At 34.9% G+C, this 27,054-nt stretch overlaps 1 protein-coding gene across 7 annotated transcripts in view; it reads right to left on the reverse strand.

Moving 5' to 3' along the window:
• Positions 1 to 27,054, reverse strand: part of mTor (serine/threonine-protein kinase Tor) — an 816,233-nt gene that overhangs the window by 362,477 nt on the left and 426,702 nt on the right. For all 7 annotated transcript variants that reach the window (XM_090412780.1, XM_090412800.1, XM_090412771.1 and 4 more), the window contains one exon: positions 12,249 to 12,388. In XM_090412780.1, the coding sequence (XP_090268906.1) occupies positions 12,249 to 12,388 (140 nt within the window). The remainder of the gene's footprint in view (positions 1 to 12,248; positions 12,389 to 27,054) is intronic.

A 27,054-nucleotide genomic window follows, 5' to 3' on the forward strand; every position in this document is an offset into this window, starting at 1 on the left:
TTGTAATAGATATGGTATGAAGGTCAGCAATAAAAAGACAAAGACAATGAAAATAGGCAAAATCATCATTGAAAATGTCAACTGTGTTGTGAATGGAGAACCTGTGGAACAAGTAAAACATTTCGGCTATTTAGGCATGATTTTTACTGAAGATGGTAAATTAAATATAGAAATAGACAACAGAATCAGCAAAGCTGTTATGGTGGGAAGTCAAATGAATAAATTCATATGGAATAAGAGAGAAATTAGTCGGAACACTAAATTAGCTGTATACAAGACAGTGTTCAAACCAGTTTTAACTTATGGATCTGAGAGCTGGGTCAGAAGTAAAACACTTGACCAAAGACTAGAGACCACAGATATGAGAGTCCTGAGAAAGATTAGAGGCATGAACAGATGGCATCAATGGCAATACTATTAAAAACGAGTATATTAGGAAAGAACTTGACATTGTCAGCATCCAGGAATGCGTTAGCAGAGCTAATCTCAGGTGGTATGGTCACTTAAAACAGAATGGGCAAGGAAAGATTAGCAAAACAAGTATTCTCTCCAGGTTGGCAGCAAAACAACCTAGAGGAAGACCAAGATATAGGTGGATTGATACGGTACAAAGTGCCTTAGACGATAGAAATATAAGATCTGATAATGCTGGAGTCTTGACAAGTAACAGACTGATTTGGAGGAAAATTGTAGATAGGAAATTAATAATGATGTAATTTTTTTCATGTAGTACTATCATATCCTGTACATCTCTTGAGGGTACATGGCAGGAATTTGATGATGATGATGATGAAATATTAAATTCATAATATAAAACCTAGAGGCTGCTGAAAAATTTGTGAGTCCTCCCGCTTCCATTTGAAAAACATTGTTCTTTCCTTAGAATATAAAACTAACAGGAACTCTGTATTCCATAAAATTCATGTAATGTAAGCATACCATTTCTTTGCTGGACATATATACACGTCCAGAAAACCTAGATAATATTCTGTTCACCTGACTGAAAGAACATGGATAAGAAGTGTAGTTTGACCGTCATGTCCATTAGAAGGTGCTATAATCCTTCACGCTGAAAAGAAAACTTAACTAGATTACCTGGCATACTTAGTGGCTACTTTCTGTTGTCTCCAGCAAGAAACGCAGTTGCTTGCAGTTTGCTCGGTAACCGGAATCCAAGTTATCTCAGATAACTATAACTAAATACCTATTCATTTACTGCTTGTTTTTATCATATAATTATAGTTTTTAATACCAGCTCAAAATAAGAAATCCTTTCATACTTTCTTCACTTCATATTGTATCACTTTGGAAGATCAATGTCACTGTCAATTTTTTGGCTAATTATTTTAATCGCCAATACATTTTAAAATTCTCCTAGAACTTGATTGAAGATATTTTTGTCAATCAATTATTTTATAAACTCATGAAAATCCGAAGCTAAAAATAAATACAACCTCCATCTGTTCCAAATTAAGTTTTCAATTATTCATAATCTTAGTTCGAAGGGTAGTTCCGAGATTGCGTGAAGATTCGCACTTTTAAATTTTGCCTTATAGAGAATCATAAATCTTGAATCATATCATGTAATGCATAATTTTTATAACGTAATCTGTAGGTTTTTGCATTTCAACTTTCTTGGTTTCCCCCTAATCACTCACTACAAATCGAAATAAACGGCAGTTAGGAAGTCAACTGTTATGTACATATTTCGATATTATGCGGCGGTTTGGAAGTAGTGATATTTTCCGTACAGTTTATCTTTTGCAACATCTGTAGGTGCATGCGTCAAAATGAAATTTTATTTCCAAAATTTGCGTAACAGAATGAATTCGCCTTTAATACCAACTCCCCTCCTCCCAAAATTATCATCTCACACACACACGCACACACACAATACTTCTAGATAATATATGTGCAGTTTCTTTTTGTTTGAATTTGTTATTTTTCCAAAGTAATTGTACCAGAGAACTTTTAATATATTGAAATTAAATTGTAATTATTATAAATTAGCAAATTTTGTATATTTTTTCATTTATATTATTTCCTGATAAGTATAAATCATTTAATTATATAATATTGGGGAAATTAATGTTTAAAAAACAGTTTCATCCTATAAAAGCAATATCAGAATAAAATGTTTTGAACATCTGTAAAGTAATCAGAAAGGTGAAAAATATAATAATAAAATAAAATAAATTTCTTTGTGTATTCGGCTATTGTTAGGGACATTTTAATTTGTCTACTAGACATGTGCGTTTCTCACTTTCTCAGTAATTTTCATTAGCTTACGGACTGTTACTCGAGCAGAAAGGAATAGGTCTATAATCATCCCCCCCCCCCCCAAAAAAAAAAACATAAATGATTATGTAATACATATGCGTCTTTTCTTTTAAATAATTCAAATCTTTTTTTTTTCCAAGATAATTGTATCAAATTATTTATACTTTTTTGATAATAAAAATGAAACTGATCACTATAAATTAAGAAATTATTCTGGTATGATTATTGTATCAGCCTGTAAAAGATATCAGTATTTCTGTGTTAGGATGTCTGATCAAGAATGGAACACGAAACAAGACATTCTTGATGTATTCTGCACTATAGCTAGGCAATTCAGTGTGATTTCTGTGGAAACTTTCTCTCTTCTCTTTCTCAATAGCAGTGAGATAATCTAAGTTTAGCTTTTCCTCCAGCTAAGAGGATTATTATGGAGTATATTTCAAAGACGTAGTAATATTTAGAATTAAGAAAAAAAAAATAAATAAATAAAATAACACTACTGAAATTTCAGCAGACCACTGAACAACTGATTTCAGATTGCAAAAAAATAGTACAGAATTAGAAGCGTCAACGGCACAAGAATATTATTGCTTTATTTTATTTTATTATTTTTTTGTCAAAAGAGTAAACTGAAGTAACAGATTTTGAATACTGTCTGAAAGCTTTCAAACCAGTAGAAATTTAAAGCAGTTATGTAACTGAGTTCCATGAGAGGAAAAGGGAGGTAGATGCAGTAGAAAATCTTGAAAATGACATAAATTTTGCATTATTTCGCATAAGATATACTTCATATTATATTTTCAGCATATCTACAGTGGTTACACTGGATATTATAGTAATGTAGATCCTAAAAAAAAAAATCTGGTGCAGTTTTAATCAAAAGACAAAGGCGAAGAGTCCCTGATAAAATACTATTGGATATAATTTTTTTGAATATTAAAAAGACTCACAATCGGAAACGCCGAGTAATGCAGTTTAACATCATTTGTTGTTCATTCACAAAAAAAAAAAAAAAAAAACGTTCCTAAAATTGAATTGTTACGATCCATATAATGGTATTTTGCAAGGAAAGAAAGCAAAATGTCATATTTATTTCAATAAATGTTATTTTAAAAAATATAAATATTTGATATTTTAAATGAAACAAACATTTGAATATTCGGGAAAAAAAACATTCTATATTGTTAGTAAAGTGAAAGAACATAAAATTGTCTTTAAGGGAGATAGTAAATCCCGTATTATTCTACAGCCGGGTACGAAACTCGGATCGAAATCCATTGATGGATTTCGATCCGGGTTTCATACCCAGCTGTAGAATAATACGGGATTTACTATCTCCCTTAAACTTCGATTCGAGTTTCGTACCCAGCTGTAGAATAATACGGGATTTACTATCTCCCTTAAACTTCGATTCGAGTTTCGTACCCGGCTGTAGAATAATACGGGATTTACTATCTCCCTTAAACTTAATTTATGTTGCCGGAAAAATAGCCTCTTGGCTAATTATTATAAAGTTGTCTTGTTCCGTGACACTGATTTGAAGAATAAAAGGCAGTAAATTTACTATTACTAAATAGATTCATTGCAAAGCTTGATCTCTGGTCATTTCAGGATTGATTATTTTCACACGTGAAATAGTAATGAATTTATTCTTTATTCATTTTTATTTTGGAGAAAAGACATAATTGTGCAGGAAAAGAAAAAAAAATCAAATATCGTAGGGTAAAGGAAATTCCAAGTAACACAGCACACTTAAAGTCAAAGGTTGTTCCACTACAATTAATCCCTTAATGGCTCTAAAATCGCCTTTCAGGGATTAACAGCGAAGGGGGTAATTGCATGATAAAAAAGTAGAATGTGGATGAAGTTTTGATCCATTAAAATTTAACTGGCAACTATGCCGCGGAATCTTGTCTGGAAGCAGTGCAGTATTTTTGTTTTATTCAAAACGTATATATGATTACTTTTCATCTTCAACAAGAAGATGGGGTATACTCCTTAAACATTTAGAAAAAAAAAATCTTTAACAGTTAAAAGATTAAGCGAAACGAGGTGGACCACAAGAGCTGACACTGTATTGCTTTGAAACTGTGGATATAAACAAATTAAAGAAGCATTACTTGAAGTATGCATTTCTCTTCATGAAAAACCTATTTCTAAATTAGAGCTCATCATTGGCTGATCATTTTGACAATTCAGAAACAGCAATTTTAACAGTTGTGTGGGACAAAATTTTACAACGAATAAATGCTACTAGTAAATCTCTACAAGATCCCAATAAGGATTTGTTTTCAGGTAATGATAAGCTCATTTTTGGAAATGAATTAAAGAGCAAAAACCTATTTAGACAGATATGTTTGGCATTTTTTTGAATAAAGATATAGCTCAAGACAAGTACGAGACTAGTATTAACAACATTTTACAATCTTATGGGGCTGATAATGATTCAGAAAAATTTATTGGTGAAGTTAAGCAATTTTTAATAATGATTAAAGGAAGAAAATTTTCAATTAAAATATGTACAAATTTATAAACGATGAGTTAAGGTCTGCTTTTCCGAACATAAAAACAATTCTAAAAATATTTTTGAGGATGCCTATTTCAAATGCAAGTGCTGAACGCTAATTTTCAGTGTTGAAACGAATAAATAATTTAAGAAGCAACATGCACCAAAATAAAACAAATGACCTGTTGTTATTATGCATTGAATCAGATGTAATAGACTCTATTAATTATGATATCATTTTAGATATACTGTATTTGCTAAAACCAAAGCCAGAAAAAAAATATTTTAGTTATTATTTTTTATTTTTTAATTTAAATTTGAACTGATTTATATACCAATGTTGTGTTATTTTTAGTTTATTAAAATAAGTCATTATGGAAATGTTGATTTTTATTTTCAATAAACTAAAAAAAAAAAAATGTGTATGAATTTCATTAACTGAAATAGACTGTTCTTTTGGGGCCTCATTATGATGTTGCATCTAGGGCCTCAAAAAGTATAAATGTGGCCCTGGCGGGTCTTGTCACACACATCGCTGGCTGGGATGGACAGTAGGGCTACCAGATCCTCCATGGTCTGCACAGGCATCTCGTGCATAACAACTCTCCAAATGTCCCCACAAAAAGAAATCGAGACAAGAAATATCGGGCGATCTGGGAGCCACCGGATGGGACCACCACGCCTAATCCGTAGGTTCCCAAATGTGGCACTAAGATGCTGACGCATCTTAATGCCACATTTGGGAACCTATGGAACAGGTGCCCCATCGTGCTGGAACCACATACCGGAGCGGATGGCAACTTGAACATCCTGAAGCAATTCTGGCAAAACCTGTTGCAGAAAAATATAGTACGTTCGCCTATCGAGGCGGTCCGGCAGTAGGTAGGGTCCAATTAAGTAGTCATGCATGATCCCTACCCAGACATTGACGGCAAACCATTGTAGGTTAGACTGTGGATGTGTACCATGGGTGTTCTGGACCACCCACAAATGAACATTACGGACAATGACTACACCTTCAAGTAAGAAAGTTGATTCATCCCTAAAGAGCACATGAGCGGGTAAATCGGGCTGTACGACTTTGCTGTAGGAACCACTGGGTGAAATCCATGTGCAGGGGATAATCAACAACTGTTAATGCCTGCATTCACTGCAGGTGATAGGGGTGTAGCCCTTGTTCATGCAGTACTCGTCAGACACTGTTCCGATGCACAGCTAGGCTCCGGGTGGCGGATCGCATGCTCGTACCTGGGTTATCTGTCACCATACACAAGATGTCCTCACTTGTAGCTGGCATTGGACCGTCTGTGCTCGTCCGGCATCATGTCTACTGACGTGGAAGATGCCTTCCTCACTCAGCTGACGGTAAAGTTATGCAAACATTTTATGATCGGCACATGCACATAGGATATCGCTCACGGTAGTCTTTGCGCCTCTCTACCATTGCCCTCAGCTATGCCGTACATCAGGTGCATATCGGCTTTCTCTGCATTCATAAACTGCTCCATCTCGTGTAAGGTCAACGCTGAGAATGCTGGGGTTTGACCGATCCAGCGCTTTTAAGCCATGCCTCTTCGTCTGCACCCCCTAACGGCACCGGGTTGCATTTGCAGCCACATATTCTATGATGAATATTGGTGGTTTCGGTGTGTACTACCATCCCTTCATGTTTGGGCCATGAATTCAAGGATACCCTGTATAAATATTTATATATAAATGTTCATAATGATATTAGTTTTATAAATATTCACATGCATAGGTGTACGTGTGCTTGAATGAGTATGACAAAATATATATACAGCAATCCCTCAATTAGTTCGCCTAATGCGTTCTTTAAAACAGGCACATTAATCGAAAACGCAGTAATCGAATATAATAACCTATGGGAAAAAGTATAATTCGTTCCTCAATGGGAACGAATTATATGTCTCAGGGCCTAGTTAAAGCAAAATCATGAAGATGAAAGACAATAAAACATATTCAGAATATAAATTTTATTATTCTACTTCTTAACAAAGAATTGAGTTAACGTAGTTTGGCAGGTATTTTGTTTCTTTATGGCCCTAGTGCCTCTTCTACAAAATTTACTGCTTCTCTATTCATCATGGTCAGCCTCTGCATTGCTGTTTAAAAACTTTGCTTGTATGAAAAATATTATACACCGCCATTTGTTGTAATCGGCTTGCAGGCAATTTTTATGATCAGTCATAAACAGTGGTATTCTCTTTCCCAATTGTTGAAAGATTTCAATGTGTGAAAATTAACGATAATTCATGAATATTTCCATGTTTAAAAATATGCCACTCGGTCACTGAAATTTGCTACACAGATGTCATTTCCTTCAGTTTTGAGAACAGTTTACAGACGCCCCTGATTGTTATAATCCACTTGCAGGCAATTTTTATGACCGATCATAAACAGCGGTATTCTCTTTCCCAAATGGTGAAAGGTTTCGATGTGTGAAAATTAATGACACACAAATCTTATTAGGCGTTCTGGGTCCAAGCTTTTCCACATATTCTCGAATATTGTTCTCCTCAGAATATTTCCACTATAAAATATTTATTCATAAAAAATGCTTAGAAAACTAAAATGACAAATTCCAGGAACTTCTCGCGGAACACTTATTCACCTTCTGCAGAACAGTTTGGGAAACCCTGGTATACATAGTGTACATGGAAGTAGTGTAGTAAGCCATTAAAAATAACTTTGAAAAATGTTTAAGTTAAGTGATATTATATCCCATATTGTTTCTTAGCCTAATAAGAAACTATATAAAGTTCAGCGATTCCAAGCGTAAGCAAATACCTGGATAGTGCAGCACCTGACCCTTGAAGGTAGTGCAAGCTGAGGCAACTCATATAAATAAAGGTGGAGCAAGTTCCAATCACTATTCTTGATATGTACCCATAATGTGAACTTAACTCCTAGGAGCTGTTTTTTGTTCAACATTATGAGAGAAGGTCACTTATATAGTTTCTTATAGGTCACTTATATAGGTAACTTTATATAGTTTCTATATTTGGCATGAAACTCTGAGTTTCATATTCGGCTAAGAAACAATATGGGATATAATATCACTTAACTTAAATAAGTTCATGTCGCCAAATTGAAGCCTTTGGCTCTTCATTATAATTAATAATTTGAAAAATGTTTTAAATCGGTAACTAAATTATTTCATTTAGTGAATTATTTCATGAGTGATTTTTTAAAATAGTTAGCCATAAAAATGTATAGACAGAAAACTTTTAAAATCTGTAACATTTATTTTTAAGATATATATATAGGCACACTAATCGAATTTTAGAGGAGCACTAATTGAATTTGGGTATCGAAAAAAATGATGCACTAATTACTGCATAGAGACAACAAATAGGGGCGCCTAAATTTTCTTTGCCTAGGGACATCAGATACTCTCACACCAGCCCTGGTTATACATCAAATGAACTTAAAAACCAGATGTTGAATACAGCACTGATATGCCAGATGCATGGCTGATTGTTGCAATGTGCCAAGTAACTTTTCTCATAGCCTAATTCATTAACATGCAGGTCTATGATGTATGCTAACCAAAGATGAGACCTCGATTTCTGTTACATTGAATCATACATTGTATCATTCTGGTAGCTTCTTCCAATCTGTGAACACAGTTGTCGATTTCTTCAAGAATACTTTAGCAACTCACGGGAAATTCCATACATTAAGTGTCGAAGGGTCTAGCGAGACCCTTTGACACTTCGGCATATGTCAGAACTTCTAATCCATTCTGATAATAGGGTAATCACATCTTGTGAGATGAGTTATCTATTATTACACGTTGGAAAATTAACTTTTCTTTTATGAACATTGCAGTTTTTAATGTGGTAACTATTTTGCTTATATAAAAGTTGGAAATTTTTACGTATAAAGCACGTGATTTTGCCTGTTGGTGACCGATGTGTACATCCTTTATTCCTTTCTCCCCTTCAGCATGAATTGACTATCCTTGGCAATCTGCCAGTATCCCAGTTCCATGAACTGTGCGTATACAATAGTTATTGCATTCCATTATGGAATTTCCTGTGCATTGCTAAAGTACATGAAGAAATCAACAACTATGTTCACAGATTTAAAGCTACTAGAATGATACAATGTCTAAGTCAATGTAACAGAAATCAAAGTCCAATCCTGAACCAGCATTGGTTGGCATATATAAAAGACCTACACATTAATGAATTAGGCTATACAAGAAGTTACACAGCATATCTCAACAATGAGCCATTCACTGATCATCTCAATGCTATATTCAACATCTGGTTTTAAGTTCGTTCAATGTATAACCCTTATTACACATCTTCAGCCAGTACAAACAGAACTGTCTGTTAATACCATATTTCTATTTGCACCGGCTGAAGATGTACACAACAAATTGTGTGAAACTAGTATTCAGAAAGAAACAACAATTTTTCTTTCTGAATAAGTTATATGTGGTTCTCACCATACCCAGCCAAAGGCACTAATTTTACCTAGGTGCAAAAATTGAGATTTTTAAAGTTTTTTTTAGAACGCCGCAATTTTCTTTCCTGGCCATAGGTACCAAAATTCCTCACTAAGTCTCTGACCATATGTAACTTATTCTGTAGTGTGGACATTTCACACTACAGAATCCTCAATTTACAAGACATCACCTTCTCAATTCTATTCTTGAGAGACGTTTGTGACATTAAATTAAAAATTATAAACACATTAACACAAGAATATTTTAATGTTTGCCAAATATTTCAGTCTGAAACTAACAGACTATCCTCAGTGGCTTGATAGGAACAGTTATTTACAAGTTGTGTGAAACTAGTATTCAGAAAGAAGCCATTTGGAATACAAACAATTGATCATTCAAAAGTAGAACGAGCCACGTGATGTTACATTGCTAAGCATTAACCTTCTAAATGGCTAGCCATTTAGAAGGTTAATGCCGTTTAGCCATTTAGAAGCTAAATTTGGATATGATTCAGCCCACCTGTTGAAAGAACATGAATAAGAAGTGCAATTTGGCTGTGATGCCATTTAGAAGGTGTGATAAACTCTCACGCTGAAGAGAATACTTAATCGGATTATCTCACGTTCATAGCTGCGTCTCAGTTGCCTATAACAAGAAATGCAGTTCCTTGTTCTATGCTGGGTAACTGGATCTTAGTTATATAGGATAGAATAAAAATAGAGAAATCATTTATATTTTTGTTTTCTCTTTTTATTCTAAAATACAATTTTAATGCCTGGACAAAAATAAAGATCCTTGCATAATTTCTTTACTTAAATATTGCCTTAACTTGGAGAACCAATTTCATTTTTAATTTTTTTTGCGCTAATTTTTTTCTAATCGCTTACTCAACAAAACACGTTTTCTTTGTTCTCGAAGAAATTAATTCACAATAATTATTTGAAATAAGAAAAGAAAACCGTTACCAACGTTACAGATTATCTTATTTTTATTTTTGTTCAAAATCATCGAAATCGAATAATACTTCATATATTTCCTGAAGGACGCGCTTGATCAACTTTGCTTTATAGAGAATATCATCAAATTCTTTAATCATATCACTAATTTTTTTTTCTTTATATAGTAATCCACTGTTCTTTGCACTTTCACTTTCTTGGTTTACTTGTAGTATAATTGGTCATTATAAAATGATATTAAGAGTTATGATTTAAATTTATACGTATATATATATTTTCTGCATAATCAAGATATTATGCTCCAATTTTTAAAGTAAGCGAAACTTTTACTTATATTCTATCATTCGAAATATGTATATGCAAATACATCAAATGTGAAATTTCACCATATTTTTACAAATAGAACATTATTTCACTTTTGATAGTTTAACCCCCACCTGCTGCATCATTATCACACACCCGAAAACTGTTATGAAACATAGGTACAGTTTTTATTTAATTCATTATTTTTCTCTAGTAATTCCACAAAACTTTATTTTTTCGATACAGAAACTAGGTGGTGATTGCCAGCAAAGGTTGGTCGATTGGTAGAGCCTCTGCTACTAATGGCTCGCAAAATGTTAAGCAAGTTTGAGCGTGGTTAGTAGTTAGAAGGGAATCAATCGTTCGATGGTGTTGACACATTCTCCCTCGATGAGTCTTTGAACTTCCTGGAGGTGTCGCATAATAATAATAATTATTATAAATTAGCAAATTATAAATCAGAAAATATACATATTATTTCCCGATTATTATAAATCAGGAAATTATGTGATCTTGAATAATAGGGGAAATTAATATTTGAAATCACTGTCATCCTACAAAAGCAATATCAGAATAAAGAAAGATGTAAAAACCAAACAAGAAATTTCTACCTGTAAATAATTCAGATATTGCTTGAGGCTCTTAAGTACTACCTACTGGGCATGTTCTATTGTTCTGTTTCTCAGTGAGGGTTAGTAATCTCGGTTAGCTTGCAGCTTATTACTGGGCAGAAAAGAATATTAGTAAGTATACCCAAGATACAATTTATTTACGAGATGGCAAGCAGCAGTACCAGTAACATTCAGGATAAGAAAAGGAAACTTCGTGCGATGCAGAAAAGTTGGAGGCTTCGCCTTTCGAGCAGCTCTTGTTTGACCGATAAAGAGATAAATCTTTCTAGCTCTGGAGATAGCAATTCTGCCTGTACTTTAGATTTCTTCGTGCAGAAAATGGGTGATTGCCACTGAATGTACACCAGCTTGTCCACGGTTTCCCTTCATAGGTAAGCCAGGAATTATTGAAGACTTTGACTCCAGCAATATTTTAAGCTCTTTACGTCTATTTTTAGATGAGGTCTGAGAGACTATATTTTCAGCAGCAGCTTTGAAATGTTCCCCTAATAAAGTACTGTTGCATTCATTTGCCTACGATCTGGGAGGTAATCACCACATATAGCCTGACTTCCTTGAATTAGCTTCATTTTATGCACCCTAGAAGGTGCCTTGACAGATTTATTCCTTTTCTGTTACAATTTGTACTTTCTGCTACAACCTGGTTAGCAAAATATTAGTTACTTAATAAATTATTTATTATTTCTGTGTTGCTCTGGTTGCATATCTCACGAAGTACTGCTATGAATGGAAACTCCACAATATCTTCTAATGCTTAGCATTATACACATCTGAAAGAAAGTATGCTTTGCATTATGGAATACTAAGGGAAATTGATGTAAAATCATCAGCCTCTAGATACAAGTAACCAAGTTGGCAAAATACTTCACAAAACTTTGTTTGCTTACACTTGGGTGAAGAAATAAACAATAATATAATTTTGTGGCCAGGGCTTTCCAAATTGTAAATGCTTTCGATTTGTCCTGATAATGAAGTCAGCAATGCAATACATAATATGCAGTTGTCAAATGTCTATACTGATGATTTACAGAATTAATACCACTACTTTTTCTTCAATCCCCTTCCATACATAAAATACACAATGAAAAACTTACCACTCTCCTAATACTTCTAGACATCTCATCTGTCCCATAATAAGTTCCATATCATCATGTCTTTGTTCTCTAGCTTGCTGATATGCTCGAAGTGCATTTTCCCAGTCATGCAGTTTTTCATACCATCTTTCTTTTACTTTCTAGAAAATATCAAAGAATTTGAATTGAATAACATATACACTGTTACAAGTATTTCAATTTTTCATATCTTCATATCTAATGTCTATATATCAGTGGTGTCGCATGCCCATTTCAGTTGGGTGTGCTGTTGTGTGGCTTATGCAACCCAAGCTACAAAATTCATGTCAGTTTAACCATATGATTGCATTTTTATTGATTTATGAAAGTTATAAGAGTGCATAGCACATTAGCACTCATCTTAATTGGTATATTTCAATTACTCAAAGGTGTAAATATGTGAACCATCATTTATAAGCCATGTGAAAATATGAAATGTAAAGGAAGGAATAAGTGTGAGTAGAAATACTCTAGTCATCATCAAATTCCTGATATTTACCCTCAAGGGGGTGTAAAGGATATGATAGTACTACATGAAAAATATGAGGGTGGTATGAAAACTTTTCAGCCTCGGCCATAGATGGCAACACTATCGTTAAGATTTTTTTTTTTAAGTTGGTAGATCTGTCATAAGCATCCACGTGAAATTGCAAGTCATTCTATCAAGTAGTTTATTTTATACAGCTGCCTGAAGCAAAAGTGTTGTCTGTATCCCTTGAAATGGATAAAATTTAGTATCGTTCAGTTATAAAATTCTTTGTAAAAGAAGTTTAATGTCAAAAGAAATTCATTTAAAGTTCATTAAAGTTTATAGGCACGATTTGATCAAGTGCACGATTTGATATTGGATGAACGACGAGTCAAAGTGCGTGAAATTGCTGAGACTATAGGCATTTCAAAAGAACATGTAGGATATATTTTGCATGAAGAATTGCAAATGAAAAAGCTTTGTGCAAGATGGGTACTGCAATTGCTCACAGCAGATCAAAAACGTACTCACATGAAAATCTCTGAACAGTGCTTGGAGCATTTTAACAAGAATAAAACTGATTTTGAACATCGATTTATTACTATAGATCAGACTTGGATTCACACCATTGCACACAAGAATCCAAACAGCAGTCAAAACATTGGACAGAAGCCGGATGTTCAGCACCAAAGAAGACAAAGTCGGTTCCATGCAGGAGAGGTCATGGCATCAGTGTTTTGGGATTTTGTTTATTAATTATCTTGAAAAAGGTAAAACAATAACCGGGGAATATTGCTCCGCTCTTTTAACCAGACTTGACGAAAACATTCATGAGAAAAATCCTGGTTTGCAGAAGAAAAAAATCATCTTTCATCAGGACAATGCACCTGACCATAAAGGTGTTTTGGCAATGGGAAAATTAAGGGAACTGCACTATGAATTGTTGGAACATCCACACTATTCTGCATATTTGGCTCCCTCTGACTTCCATCTCTTCCCAAAACTAAAACTCTTCCTAACTTGTCAGCATTTTTCTTTGAATCAAGAGGTGATTGCAGCCGTAGAAGGGTATTTGCAGATCTTACTGAGAACTAATACAGTGATGGAATAATGCCACTGGAGCATCGCTGGAATAAATGCATTAGTCGTTTTTTCATTGTTAGGCCGAGAACTTTTCACACCACCCTTGTATATCATTACTAACTTCCTTCCTATGTACAATTTTTCTCAAAATTCATCTATAATCTGTCAAGACTACATCATTATCAGACTAAAACACAATCCACCTATATATATTGGTCTTCCTCTGGGTCTTTTTCCTTTCAACCTGGCACAGAACACTTGTTTTGCTAATCTTACCTTTCCTATTCTGTTTAATTACCATACCACCTGACATTAGCTCTGCTAACACATTCCTGGATGCTAACAATGTTAAGTTCTTTCCTAATATCCTCGTTTTTAATATTATATTACCACTGATGCCATCTGCTCATGGGTCTAATCTTTCTCAGGACTCTCATAACTGTGGTCTCTAGTCTTTGGTCAAGAATTTTATTTCTAACTCAGTTCTCAGATCCATAAGTTAAAACTGGATTAAACACTCACTTCTATATAGCTAATATAGCTAATCATTTCCTACTCTGCCATTTAGATCCCCAACAAGGACCAACTTTTCCTTTTTAACTTTTTCCCCCCTCATGCATTTCTTTTCACAAAAAAAAAAAAAAAACACACGAAGAGAAGGAAAGAGATTTGTTTGCATAGTACAAATAAATAACTAATAATAAACAGCCACTATATACATTTAGTAGTTTAGTTAAAAACTATAAGGAGAGGCTAATCCAATGAACTAATAATGTTGATCAGGTGATTCATTTAGGCATGGCATGAATGAGAGGTTGGTTGATCAACCTATAGTACATTAGCACCTTATATGAGTAGTGAGTTGGGAAAGGAAGAACCTATTTACATTTGATTTAAAAGGCTGTATATTGTATTCCTTGGGAAACACAACAGGAGGAAGAGTGTTCCACAATACAGCAGTTGCAAGGATGAAGGAGGAGGAAAAAAACCTGTTCTGTAGGTTTCAAGCTGCATTGTGAAGGGATGGAGCAGCAAATCATCTCATAAAATTTCGAAGCTTCATTTTCTAAGAATTTTCTTTTGCTTACTGAGACGGTATACATTTTACGCAATAATAAGATATATATAATATCTAATCGTTATCGAAATTATCCACACTTTTGGAAATCCTACATTCATTAGTTTTATTCATTTTTTATTTAGGTGTCAGCAGTTCTTCTGTTTTATCAATAATAGATATCTCACACATGCTAGTGTTGTAGATCAACAACTTTTTATAATACATAGAAGTATGAATTTTTATTCAGACATAGCAATAAATGTTGCTATGTCTGTTGTTTCCAAAGACTTCCAACCTCAACAGATGCTATATTTCACTAGCAAGAAAAACAAGTTATTATCACTAAATATAGTAAACAGACATTTAACATCTATGTACTGTATTTTAATTCCACAAGGAGACTCCTCCAGCCCTACCATTCTTAAAATGTATTCACTGTACAAGTTAAACAGGTACGGAGATAAAATACATCCCTGTCACACCCCCTTTACCTATTATGAAATACACCGTTTCTCCAAGATCTGTTCATACAGTAGTTTCTTGTTCATAATAAAGATTCCTTAGAAGGATAATGAGATGCTCTGGTACTCCCATTGTTCTTAACACATTCCATAGTTTCATATCATCTACAGAGTCTTACTATAGTAAACAAAGGTAGACATTCTTTTGATATTCCTGTGCTCTTTCTATCATCCATCTCACATTGGCGATCTGATCGGTTGTTACTCTGCCTTTTCGAAATCCTGCTGTTCATCTGGCATTTCTCTCTTCATGAATGGTTCCAGTCTTCCATGAATGATCTTAAGTAAGACTTTGCTCGCATGAGAAATCGGTGTTATAGTTCTGTAATTTTTGCACTCTCTTGGATCGCCTTTCTTCAATAAAGGTATGTAAACTGATTTTTTTCCATTCCCTAGGTCATGTAGCTGTGATCCAAATTCATTGACATAGAGCTGTTAAAATATTAACTGCCTCTTCTACCAGGGCTTTGAGCAGCTCAATAGGTATTCCATTCCCTCCTGGTGCTTTCTTACTGGATAGCTGTTGCAGTGCCCACCTCACCTCAATCTCCAGTGGTACTGACTCCTGTATATAATCCTGCTCTTCAAATTTCTCAGTAATTTTGGAGTCCTTTCTGTAAAGGGCTTCTGTATACTCTTTCCATCTTTCTTTGATGTCTGCAAGCTTCTGTAAGATATCCTTTGTGTTTACTTTTCAATATTGTTACCTTGGTGGTGAACTTCTCTGTCAGTTCCTTGATCTTTTTGAAAAGATCTCATGTTTCCTTTCTTGTTTTGGTCTTCTGTCTGTTGGTGTTCCTGGTTAAAGTATTATTCCTTGTCTCTTCTGGCTTGTCGTTGAAACTCTGCATTCAAATGCCCTACTTCCTGCAAATTTCCTGTGGTCTTCATTTTCCTTCTTTCCTGAGCAGTTTTAATGGCATCTTCTTACAAACTGTTGAAATATTCTTCTTTGCTTCTGTTTTAATGATATCTTTAATCTCTTCCCATAGTTCATCTGGTTCTTTCACACAAATTGAGTGTGTTGAATCTGTTCTGTATTCAGCCAGTATGTTTCCAAGATCATATCTGATCAACATTTGTGTTGTTTTCAGTTTCCGTAATTTCACATGTATCGTAGCCACTAATAATTCATGGTCTGTTCCACAGTCCGCACTGGAAAAGTCTTGACAGACTGAATTGCACTTCTCCATCTTCTTTGTCCAAGTATATAATCAATTTGATTTCTGTATTGTCCATCAGGTGATATCCATGTGTACATTCTCCATTTGTGCTGTTTAATAAAGCAGGTTTAGCAACAAACAAAGAATTCTCTGCACAAAGCTCAACTAGTCTCTTCCCTGCAGTGTTAAATACCTAAACCAAAACAACCTGTTATTCCTTGTTCCTCAGTTTCTCCCACTTTTGCATTCCAATCTCCAATAAGTAGCAATAAATCTCGCTTTGGTATTGCATCTATCACTTCTTGTAACTTGCCATAAAATTCTTCTATGGCTTCTTCTGATGCCTCTGTAGTGGGTGCATCAACCTGCATAATGGTCATATTGATTGGATGTCCACTGACTCTGATAGAAATGATTCTGTCACTCACTGGATTATAACCTAATACATACCTAGCCATCTTTTTCCTGAGTAAGAAAGATACTCCATTTTTATGACTTGTCTCATGTCCTGAGTAATACACCATATAGTCCTCTGACTGAAAACGGCCCATTCCTGTACACCTAAGTTCACTTATTCTCAATATATCCAGCTTGTGATTCATTTCCATCTTAATGATTTTGAAGTGGATGGGGGAGAAAATGGAAGTAGTTAACAATTTTGTGCTCCTAGGATCCTAAATTGATAAAGATGGTATTGCACTGAAGAAGTCAGAAGAAGATTATTACTTAGAAAGAAAGCAATGACAAATTTAAGCAAGATCTTTAAAGATAAAGATATTAGCCTCGCAACAAAAATCAGATTTGTGAAAGCAATGCCATTCCTTGTGGTACTGTATGGATGTCAAAGTTGGACCCTGAGAAAGAGTGAAAGGAGGAAGATAGTTGCATTTGAATTATGGGTTTGGAGACACTTACTAAGAATACCATGAACTGCAAAGCAAACAATAAATTAGTGATAGAATAAAGTCAGACTGCTCCCTTGAAGCTATGATCATCAAGCAAAGATTGTCATACTTTGGACAGATTGGAGAAGATGATGATGCTTGCTAAAGTTGAGGGAAGCAGGAGAAAAGAAAGAACAAGAATTAGATGGAGTTAAAGAAGCAACTGGAATGCGTCTGGAAATTGTGAAAGATATGGCCAGGGACAGATCTGAATGGAGAGCATATGTTCATAGAATCACCAGGAGTCGACAACTTGATGGAACATAACAATAACAACAACGATATTCAGGAACAATTATTGCAATTAGAGGCAACTTGAATGACACACTTAATGGAAAAACCCTCTGCTCCAGCAGTTATGCTGCATGCATGCAAACAGAACAGATTTATTGTAACAATAAACATAGCAGCTAATTAAATACATTTGTCCTAACATCCGCTTACAAATTTTCATTTCCAGAAAATATGTGTAACAGCTGTTTATAATACTGTCATTGGATACAGAAAGTGCTGAATTTATGAAAAGCAAAATGCATATACAAGGGTGGTCTCTGAAAAGTTCTCGGTTTCAACCACAGATGGCAACAGTATCGGCAAGATTTTTTTTTTCTAAGTTGGTACATCTATCTAACAGATAAGCTTAGGTGTTGATGGTTATTCATGACTTATTTTTCGCGGTATTTACAACACCACACACACTTTTATCACAAAGATGTTTTATTAATACTTATATTTCACTGATTTTCAACTCAGCATCATCAGAGCACAACACACTTGTAAACACGACAGTGAGTGAGTGAAACAATATAATTGTAAAAGACAAAAGATCTAAAGTCCTATTTTTTTGGCAACCTCTAACGGGGAAGGAAAAAAAAAAACAGCAGCTATCCAGAAGTTTTTCTTAGGATAACCGTCTCCCAAATTTTTGGCAAATTAATGCAACCATATTTGTTAAGGTTGGGAGAATTCTTCAAAGCCATTGCTGACTCAAAAAATAATCTTTCAGATCTGTAACTACTCCTAAATAGCACATTCGTTTTCCTCCATCTAATCCTGTGTGAAGCAGTGTCCAAAGCATGGTCTGCCAGTCCCGACTTGCCATAGTAATAGTAGCGAATATATCTTTCATGTTCTTCCAGGCTGATGTTCACTGATCTTCCTGTTTTTGCCCATAACAGGACAAGCCACAGTCACAAGGCACTTCATACACTCCTGGGTGTGCTAAAGGGTGAAGTTTATCATTAGGCGAGCAGATCAGAGTCGCCAGCTTGACATGAGGTTTGAAAGTGGTGCGAAGGCCATGTTTCAACAATACTTTGACTATCTTTTCCGATGTACCTCTGATATAGGGAATAGAAATGGTCATGTTGTATTCTTGTGTATTAGGGGAGGGCAGAGTAATGGGCCTATGTAGTATTTTATCTATTTTGTAGGGATTGTAGCCGTTGGCTAAGAACATATGGCACAGGTATTGGAGTTCAGTGGTCAGAGCTATATCGTTAGAACAAATGGCTCTGGCTCTGTGTGTAAGTGTTTTTAAAATGCCATACTGTTGGACTGGATGATGATGTGATTGTTTATGTAGGTATCTTCCTGTGTGTGTAGGCTTTCTGTAAATAGAAAAAGATAGTGATCCATCTGAAAGGCGGGTGACTAATGTGTCAAGAAATGGTAAACAGTTATTTGATTCTTTTTCTACTGTGAAGTGAATTTTGGGGTGTTGGCTGTTTAGGTAGGTGGCAAAAGCATCCAAAGTGTCTTGTCCATGGGGCCAGATGGCAAACACATCATGTACATAGCATAACCACACTTGTGGCTTGTATGTAGCTGTGGAATACAACATGACCATTTCTATTCCCTATATCAGAGGTACATCGGAAAAGATAGCCAAAGTATTGTTGAAACATTGCCTTCACACCACTTTCAAACCCCATGTCAAGCTGGCGACTCTGATCTGCTCGCCTAAGGATAAACTTCACCCTTTAGCACACCCAGGAGTGTATGAAGTGCCTTGTGACTGCGACTTGTCCTATTATGGGCAAACAGGAAGATCAGTGAACATCCGCCTGGAAGAACATGAAAGATATATTCACTACTATTACTATGGCAAGTCGGGACTGGCAGACCATGCTTTGGACACTGCTTCACACAGGATTAGATGGAGGAAAACGAATGTGCTATTTAGGAGTCGTTACAAATCTGAAAGATTATTTTTTGAGTCAGCAATGGCTTTGAAGAATTCTCCCAACCTTAACAAATATGGTTGCATTAATTTGCCAAAAATTTGGGAGACGGTTATCCTAAGAAAAACTCCTGGATAGCTGCTGTTTTTTTTTTTTTCCCCCCCGTTAGAGGGTGCCAAAAAAATAGGACTTTAGATCTTTTGTCTTTTACAATTATATTGTTTCACTCATTCACTGTCGCGTTTACAAGTGTGGTGTGCTCTGATGATGCTGAGTTGAAAAATCAGTGAAATATAAGCGTTAATAAAATATCTTTGTGATAAAAGTGTGTGTGGTGTTGTTAATATCGTGAAAAATAAGTCATGAAAATTGGTAGATCTGTCATAAGCATCCATGTGAAATTTCAAGTCATTCTATCAATTAGTTTGTTTTATACAGCTGTCTGAAGCAAAAGTGTTGTCTGTATCCCTTGAAATGGATAAAATTGAGTATCGTGCTGTTATAAAATTCTTTATAAAAGAAGGTTTAACACCAAAAGAAATTCATTCGCAGTTGATAAAAGTTTATGAGCACTCTTCTCCTTCATTTTCCACAATTAAGAAATGGGCTGCCAAGTTTAAATGTGGCCATACCAGCCTTGAAGTTGATCCATGAAGGACATTCAAAAAGTGTAACAACACCAGAAATCAGTGATCAAGTGCACAATATGGTATTGGATTACCTGAGAGTCAAAGTGCATGAAATTGCAGAGACTATAGGTATTTCAAAATAATGTGTAGGATATATTTTGCATGAAGAATTGCAAATGAAAAAGCTTTGTGCAAGATGGGTGCCATGCTTGTTTACAGCAGATCAAAAATGCACTCGCATAAAAATCTCTGAACAGTGCTTGGATCGTTTTAACAAGAAAACTGATCTTGTGCATCGATTTATTACTATGGATGAGACTTGGATTCACCATTACACACCAGAATCCAAACAGCAGTCAAAACAGTGGACAGAAGCCAGTTGTTCAGCACCAAAGAAGACAGTCAGTTCCATCAGCAAGAAAGGTCATAACATCGGTGTTTTGGGATGATAAAGGCATTTTGTTTGTTAATTATCTTGAAAAGGGTAAAACACTAACCGGGGAATATTGTTCCGATCTTTTAACCAGACTGGATGAAAAAATTCATGAGAAAAGACCCGGTTTGCAGAAGAAAATAATCATTTTTCATCAGGACAATGCACCTGAATACAAAGGTGTTTTGGTAATGGGAAAATTAAGAGATCTGCACTATGAATTGTTGGAACATCCACCCAATTCCCCATATTCGCTCCCTCTGACTTCTATCTCTTCCCCAAATCTAAAACTCTTTCTCACTGGTCAGTGTTTTTCTTCGAAACTGATTGCAGCTATAGAGGGGTGTTTTGCAGATCTTACTAAGAATCACTACAGGGATGGGATAATGGCACTGGACCATTACTGGAATAAATGTATTATTCTTAAGAGAAATTATGTTGAAAAATAAAAATAATTTTGAAATTATAAAATCGTTTTTTCATTGTTAGGCCGAGAACTTCTCAGACCACCCTCGTAATAACGAGGGGGGAAAAAAAACTATTAACAGATGTCAGATAGAGATACATTTAGATACAGATCATTAAGGAGTTACTGAAAACTGCTACTTCAAAATTGACTGAAGATGAAGACAAATAAAAAAAAACAAGTAGAAAGTTTATTTTAAATGAAACTACTCAATGGAAAAAATATTAACAAACTGTGCCAAAAAAAAAAAAAAAAATTAAAAGAGAATTTTACTAGAAATAGGAGAAAATGAAAATACTGAAATAAAATCAAAGAACACGTGAAACATGACAAAGAAGGCAACCAACAACAGCCTAGGGAAAAAATAGCACAAGATAAAGGTTATCAGAAACTGGAACAAACATATAGAAAAAATAAAAACCAAGCTTATAGATAATGATTATTTTCTGATACAACTAAAAATAAACTAAATTATAAGAGAATGAAAGCCACAGTTAAAATACAAATTACAACCCTTACACGGATAAAACTGGTATAAATAAAAGAACCAGAAACAGAGCTACTGAACACAATCATCAATAAATACACAATTCTGAAATACCTGAATAAAGAAATTAAAGAACAAGATATGTATACATCATAAATACAGTTATGAAACATATTGAAAAATAATGATTTCATCACCTGATCACCTTGGATTCCAGAGATGAGTGACCAACTAGTGACAGGCCAGTGGAATACTCCCTATGAGAATAAATTTAAAGAATATGGGCTGCAAGTTTTGTTAATAGGCAGAAGAGAGGACACGAGAGAAAATTAAGTTATGAAAAGGGTTCTATAAGACTGACAATAAAGAAATTTTTCAATATATGACAAACAGAGAAAGAGAAAGAGGGGGGGGGGTCAACCCTGGAAGTTGTGTAAGAATAGTTAGTAAGGGACTAAATTGTTTTTTTCTTGGGGAGAGAGAGAAAGAGTGATGAATGAGCAGAATGAATTGCCAGAAGTAGTTGTGAGAGTGCCCTGACAGTGAATGAGTTTATCTGTCAGGGCAATGACTTAAATTTAACTTTATGATGGGTACTGTGTGTATCAAGATTTCTGTAGATCTCTCATGATGAGTAATTTTACTGCATGGAGATACCCATATAATAATTTTAGCAATCCTACCATAAAGTTAACAGTAACAAATTTAGAAACCATAACATCAGATGAATTAACTGAAATTCTACAGAAAATAAAATAACTAGAAACACTGGAAATGGAATTATTTAAATATGCTGGCTTGGAACTACTTGAGAGACAAAATTTCACAATCAGGAAACAGCCCCAGATAAATGGGAGAAATTCATTATACTGCCTATTTTCAAAACGGAAGTGGGGGAGATAAATCAAAATGTTTAAATTCCAGAGAATTGGTTTATAAATCACTAAAAATTGTGCCTTCATATCTAAAATGTTTTGCTTGTTTAATCTGTAAGTTCCCCATTCAGGATGCAGCTGATGTTTTCAATATTCATACCTGTTTTCACATTCTTTGTTATTTTAGTGGCAATTTTCATGCACAGTTTGTTACAGTTGTTATTCAATTCAGTTAAAGGAGCCTGCAAACTTGTGCCGGATCTGTTTAGGAGTATAACATCATCTGCATAAAATAAAGATACTGAGATTAATGTCTCCAATTTGGATACTGGATTTCATGACACCTTCCTTCTTAATGTAATCCATAACAGAGGAAATGATGTACATACAGTGGTATCTCACTAATCCAAACTAATAAAAACCGTGCTCGTTCAGATTAGAGAATTTTCCCCCAAGAGACAACAATAACTAGCGGTTAAGACAAAAATAATCAGATTTTAATGGTACATCAATTAAATTCTGTAATAAAGGAAGCAACTGATAGAAAAAAGCTACTGTACTGTAATGTAAAACTTAAAAAATAATACAGTACACAAGTTTATTTTAGTAAAAAATTTAGTTTGTATGTACCTGTATTGTTGAGGATTCTGATTTAATAAAATTGCATAGATTTAATAAAATAAGTACATAACTTAATTTGCATAAAAAATAGCGCTTTCTTGTACACAACACAAAAAAAAAGTGGGTTCTTTTTGTGTTATTTTAACAAAAAAAATGCTCAAATGCTTCTTCTTGAGCTGCATTATCAATAAAATTTTTTGGAATGGTGTGTCATTCTACTTAGTCCATTCTATACACATATTAACCATGCTACCAGCCAAGACGTCTATAGACGTCAAGATTATCATGGATGCGAAGTGCATATTAAAATTGTAATACCATTGATATTACATTGAAATATATGATGAGGATGTGTATTTGATCCATAATGGCCAGTGAGGTGGTTAAAACTGTCAACTGCCTCTTCATGTTTTACTTTTATTCCTTCGAGTTCTTTATCATCATCATCTTCTAATTCATTCTGTATCGTTATATTTATAATTTCAGCATCTGATTTGATTTCGAATTCACTTTCGGTTCTACCTCTGATCTATTCCGTAACAATTGTTTGTAAAATTTCAACATCTGAATTTATATTTTTAACCAAATTATGCACGTTTTGAATTTCCTCTTTTTGTGTATCACCATAGTTGTACTGTATTGTAATAATAATAAAATAAATAATAATAGTTAAAATAATAATTATTATTAATAAGTATAACTAGATAACTAAATAATTATATTTATAATATTAAACGTAATAAATAAAACTTTTTTCTTTCAAACCGCAGTTTGGATTACTGGAGGGTTCAGACTAAAGAGGTTCGGATTAGTGAGATGCCACTGTACTTGTCTTTCATCTGATTTTTACAGCAAACCATCCTGCATCTCCTGAAATTCTAAGTGCCAACTTGTAAGTTAGGTACAGAGCATATATTCTTCCAAGTGAAAATCTGATTCTGACAACCCTATTTGGCCTGAGCCCAGCTTATTCTTCTCTAAGTTTCTTTTCCACAATCTGCCCACATCCTACCTGGAATGCTCAATAGGGAAATTCCTCTAATTCTCACATTCAGTTTAATTTCCTTTTTCATCAGATGAGTACTATGAGAGTTCTACTCCATCATCAAGAATTCAACCTTATGACCATGCCCAACTTACGCAGTACAGCCACTATAAGATTTTTACACCTACATTTCTCGAGACATAAAAATGCAAATTGTTGTCAAACAATATTAATTACCCAACTTTGCATCATCTGCAAATAACTGAATATCACCATTTAGATTTCTCCCAATATCATTATACGTAGGCTGTTCAATAAGTTATAAGACTATATTTATACAGAAAACAGATTGCCTTTAATCGTCATCATTTACATGGTCTTTTTCGAAGTAACTACTGTGAGACACGATGCATTTGTCCCAACGTTGTGTCCACTTCATAAACACATGTGAAAGTCCTTTTTTGAGAGTTCTTTCAAAACCCGCCTCCACAGCTTTTACACATGCTTTGTTGCTTTCAAAATGGTGGCCTCTTAGTGGTTTCTTGAGCTGAGGAAACAGCCAGAAATTGCACAGTGTGAGATTAGGACTGTATGGAGGGTATGGTAGGATATCTGTATTGTTCTTCTGCAAAACATCCACTACACAACCCACAACCAGCAATATGTGGCCTTGCATTATCTTGGTGCAATAAGAAGCCATTCTTCAGCAATGGATGCTTCCTTTTGACGTACTGTACCATTGTCCGTAAAATATCCACATAGTGCGAGCCGTTTACAGTATTCCCGGGTTCTACAGCGTGTCGGTAAACAATGCCTTTGTAGTCAAAAAACATTATGGTTTTTTGACTAAGATTTTACAGTTTTTGCTTTCTTGGGGGTAGGCGAAGACGGATGCTTCCATTCACGGCTTTGTTGTTTCATTGTAGGGTCATAGTGATATAACCAAGCTTCACCTGCTGTAATGATGCGTTTTAAGAAGTTGTCACCTTCTTGTTCCAGTCTTTCTTTCCATTCTGTGCACATATCCACTCGATGCTGCATTTGCTCCGGTGTCAAGAGTTTGGGAATCGATCGGGTGCAAACACGTTTCAGTCCCAAATGTTCAGCCATGATTGAGTGAACACTTCCCACAGAAATATTCAAGACAACATGCAGCTGGCATACTGTAATTCTGCGATCCTCCTTGATGATAATCGCTGCTGTGTTGATCATTGTCTCTGTGATGGACGTTGAAGGTCTTCCACGTTCAAGATCCTCCACATTTTGCCTTCCTTCCTTAAAAGTTTTATGCCAGCAAAAAACGCTTGCCCTTGACATTGCTTCATCATGGAAAGCTTCGCGTATCATGTTAAAAGTGTCCGATGCCGATTTTTGCAAACGCACACAAAATTTAATCGCATAACGCTGTTCCAAGGACGCTTCCATTTCGATGACTGGTCGCGGATTGTAGGCATGCCAAAACAAGCTTGCGTTTAGTCATGTGACGCTCCAGCACATCAGCCCATATACGCCATCTATCAACCTCTTTTGTTAATATGGACAGCAACATTTCTTTATTCCACAGAAATTAATATTGTGATGAGTGGTTTCGCGACAGTAAAATGAGTCTTATTACTTATTGAACAGCCCTTGTATATACAAAAGTTTAAAGTTTTTTTCACTTGGTTATACAATAAATTAAAGATGTCAGGAAATTATATTCTTGGTTTCATCCTTTATCCCAGTGTAAGCAAAGCAAAGAAGGTTTGTGCATGAAGTAACTTCATGGTTGGGATACTTGTACAGTAAATAGATGCTAATGTCTTCACTACATGGAAATATGACTTCTGCATTACTTCAATCTTGGTATCACTTATGGGTCTGATTCCCACTGATGAGATCTCAATAAAGGTTGAAACCAGTCTTGGTGTTGGGCATAGCATTATACATGTCCGTAAGGATATATGCATTGCAATATGGAATACTAAGGCTATTGTTGTGAAGTCATTAGCCTCTATACACAAGTAACCCAGTCATGAAGTTACTTCATGTGCAAACCTTCTTTGCTTACACTTGGATAAAGGATGAAAAACCAAGAATATAATTTCTTGACATCTTTAATTTATACTAACATACGAGTTAAACAACAGCCCCAAAAGAAACTCTTGGGGCACAACGCTAATAACTTTTCTCTTCTGGGATATCGCTTTGCTATACACAACTTGCTGATACCTATCAGACAGCTAATCCCTTATCCAATTACTAATCTACTATCCAACCTCATGCTTTCCAGTTTAATCACCAGCTTATCATGTCATAATTTATCAAGGGCCTATGCAAAATCTAAATATACCATTGTGTATGCATCACCTTAATCCAATGTGGTCACCTTGTTATAACAAGTAAGCAGATTACTAAATCATGATCTTCCTTTATTAAACCTATGTTAACTAACCATCAAAGAGAATGCAGCTGTTTTCAACCCAGTTCTGAATCTTGGTCCTGACTAACTTCTCCAATACTTTAATGCCAACTCCAGAAACACAGATTGGTCTGTAATCCGAAGCTTAGTCTTATCACCTCCCTTATGAAGTGGAACAACTTCACCCTCTTTCCACTCCTTTGGAACTTGGTCCAGTGCTAAATATGTCAAAGGTGTTAACTCTCTGAAACATTCCTTCCAAACATGTGGTGATATATTATCAAGCCCTACTGCCTTATTAACTTGAAGTTTACTCAATTCCACATATATCTCCTGTGCACTCACCATGAGTACCTCCTCCATCCTTCCAACTATATTCATCTGCATGATGTAACATTTATAAAAATTAAATACCTTTATGAAATGTTCATCATATATCTTGATTATATTCTCTGAGCTTGTTATCAT

Source organism: Typopeltis vanoorti, chromosome 2 (assembly GCF_054136105.1).
Source record: "Typopeltis vanoorti isolate ZY-2024b chromosome 2, IOZ_Tvanoo_1.0, whole genome shotgun sequence".
NCBI lineage: Eukaryota > Metazoa > Arthropoda > Arachnida > Uropygi > Thelyphonidae > Typopeltis > Typopeltis vanoorti.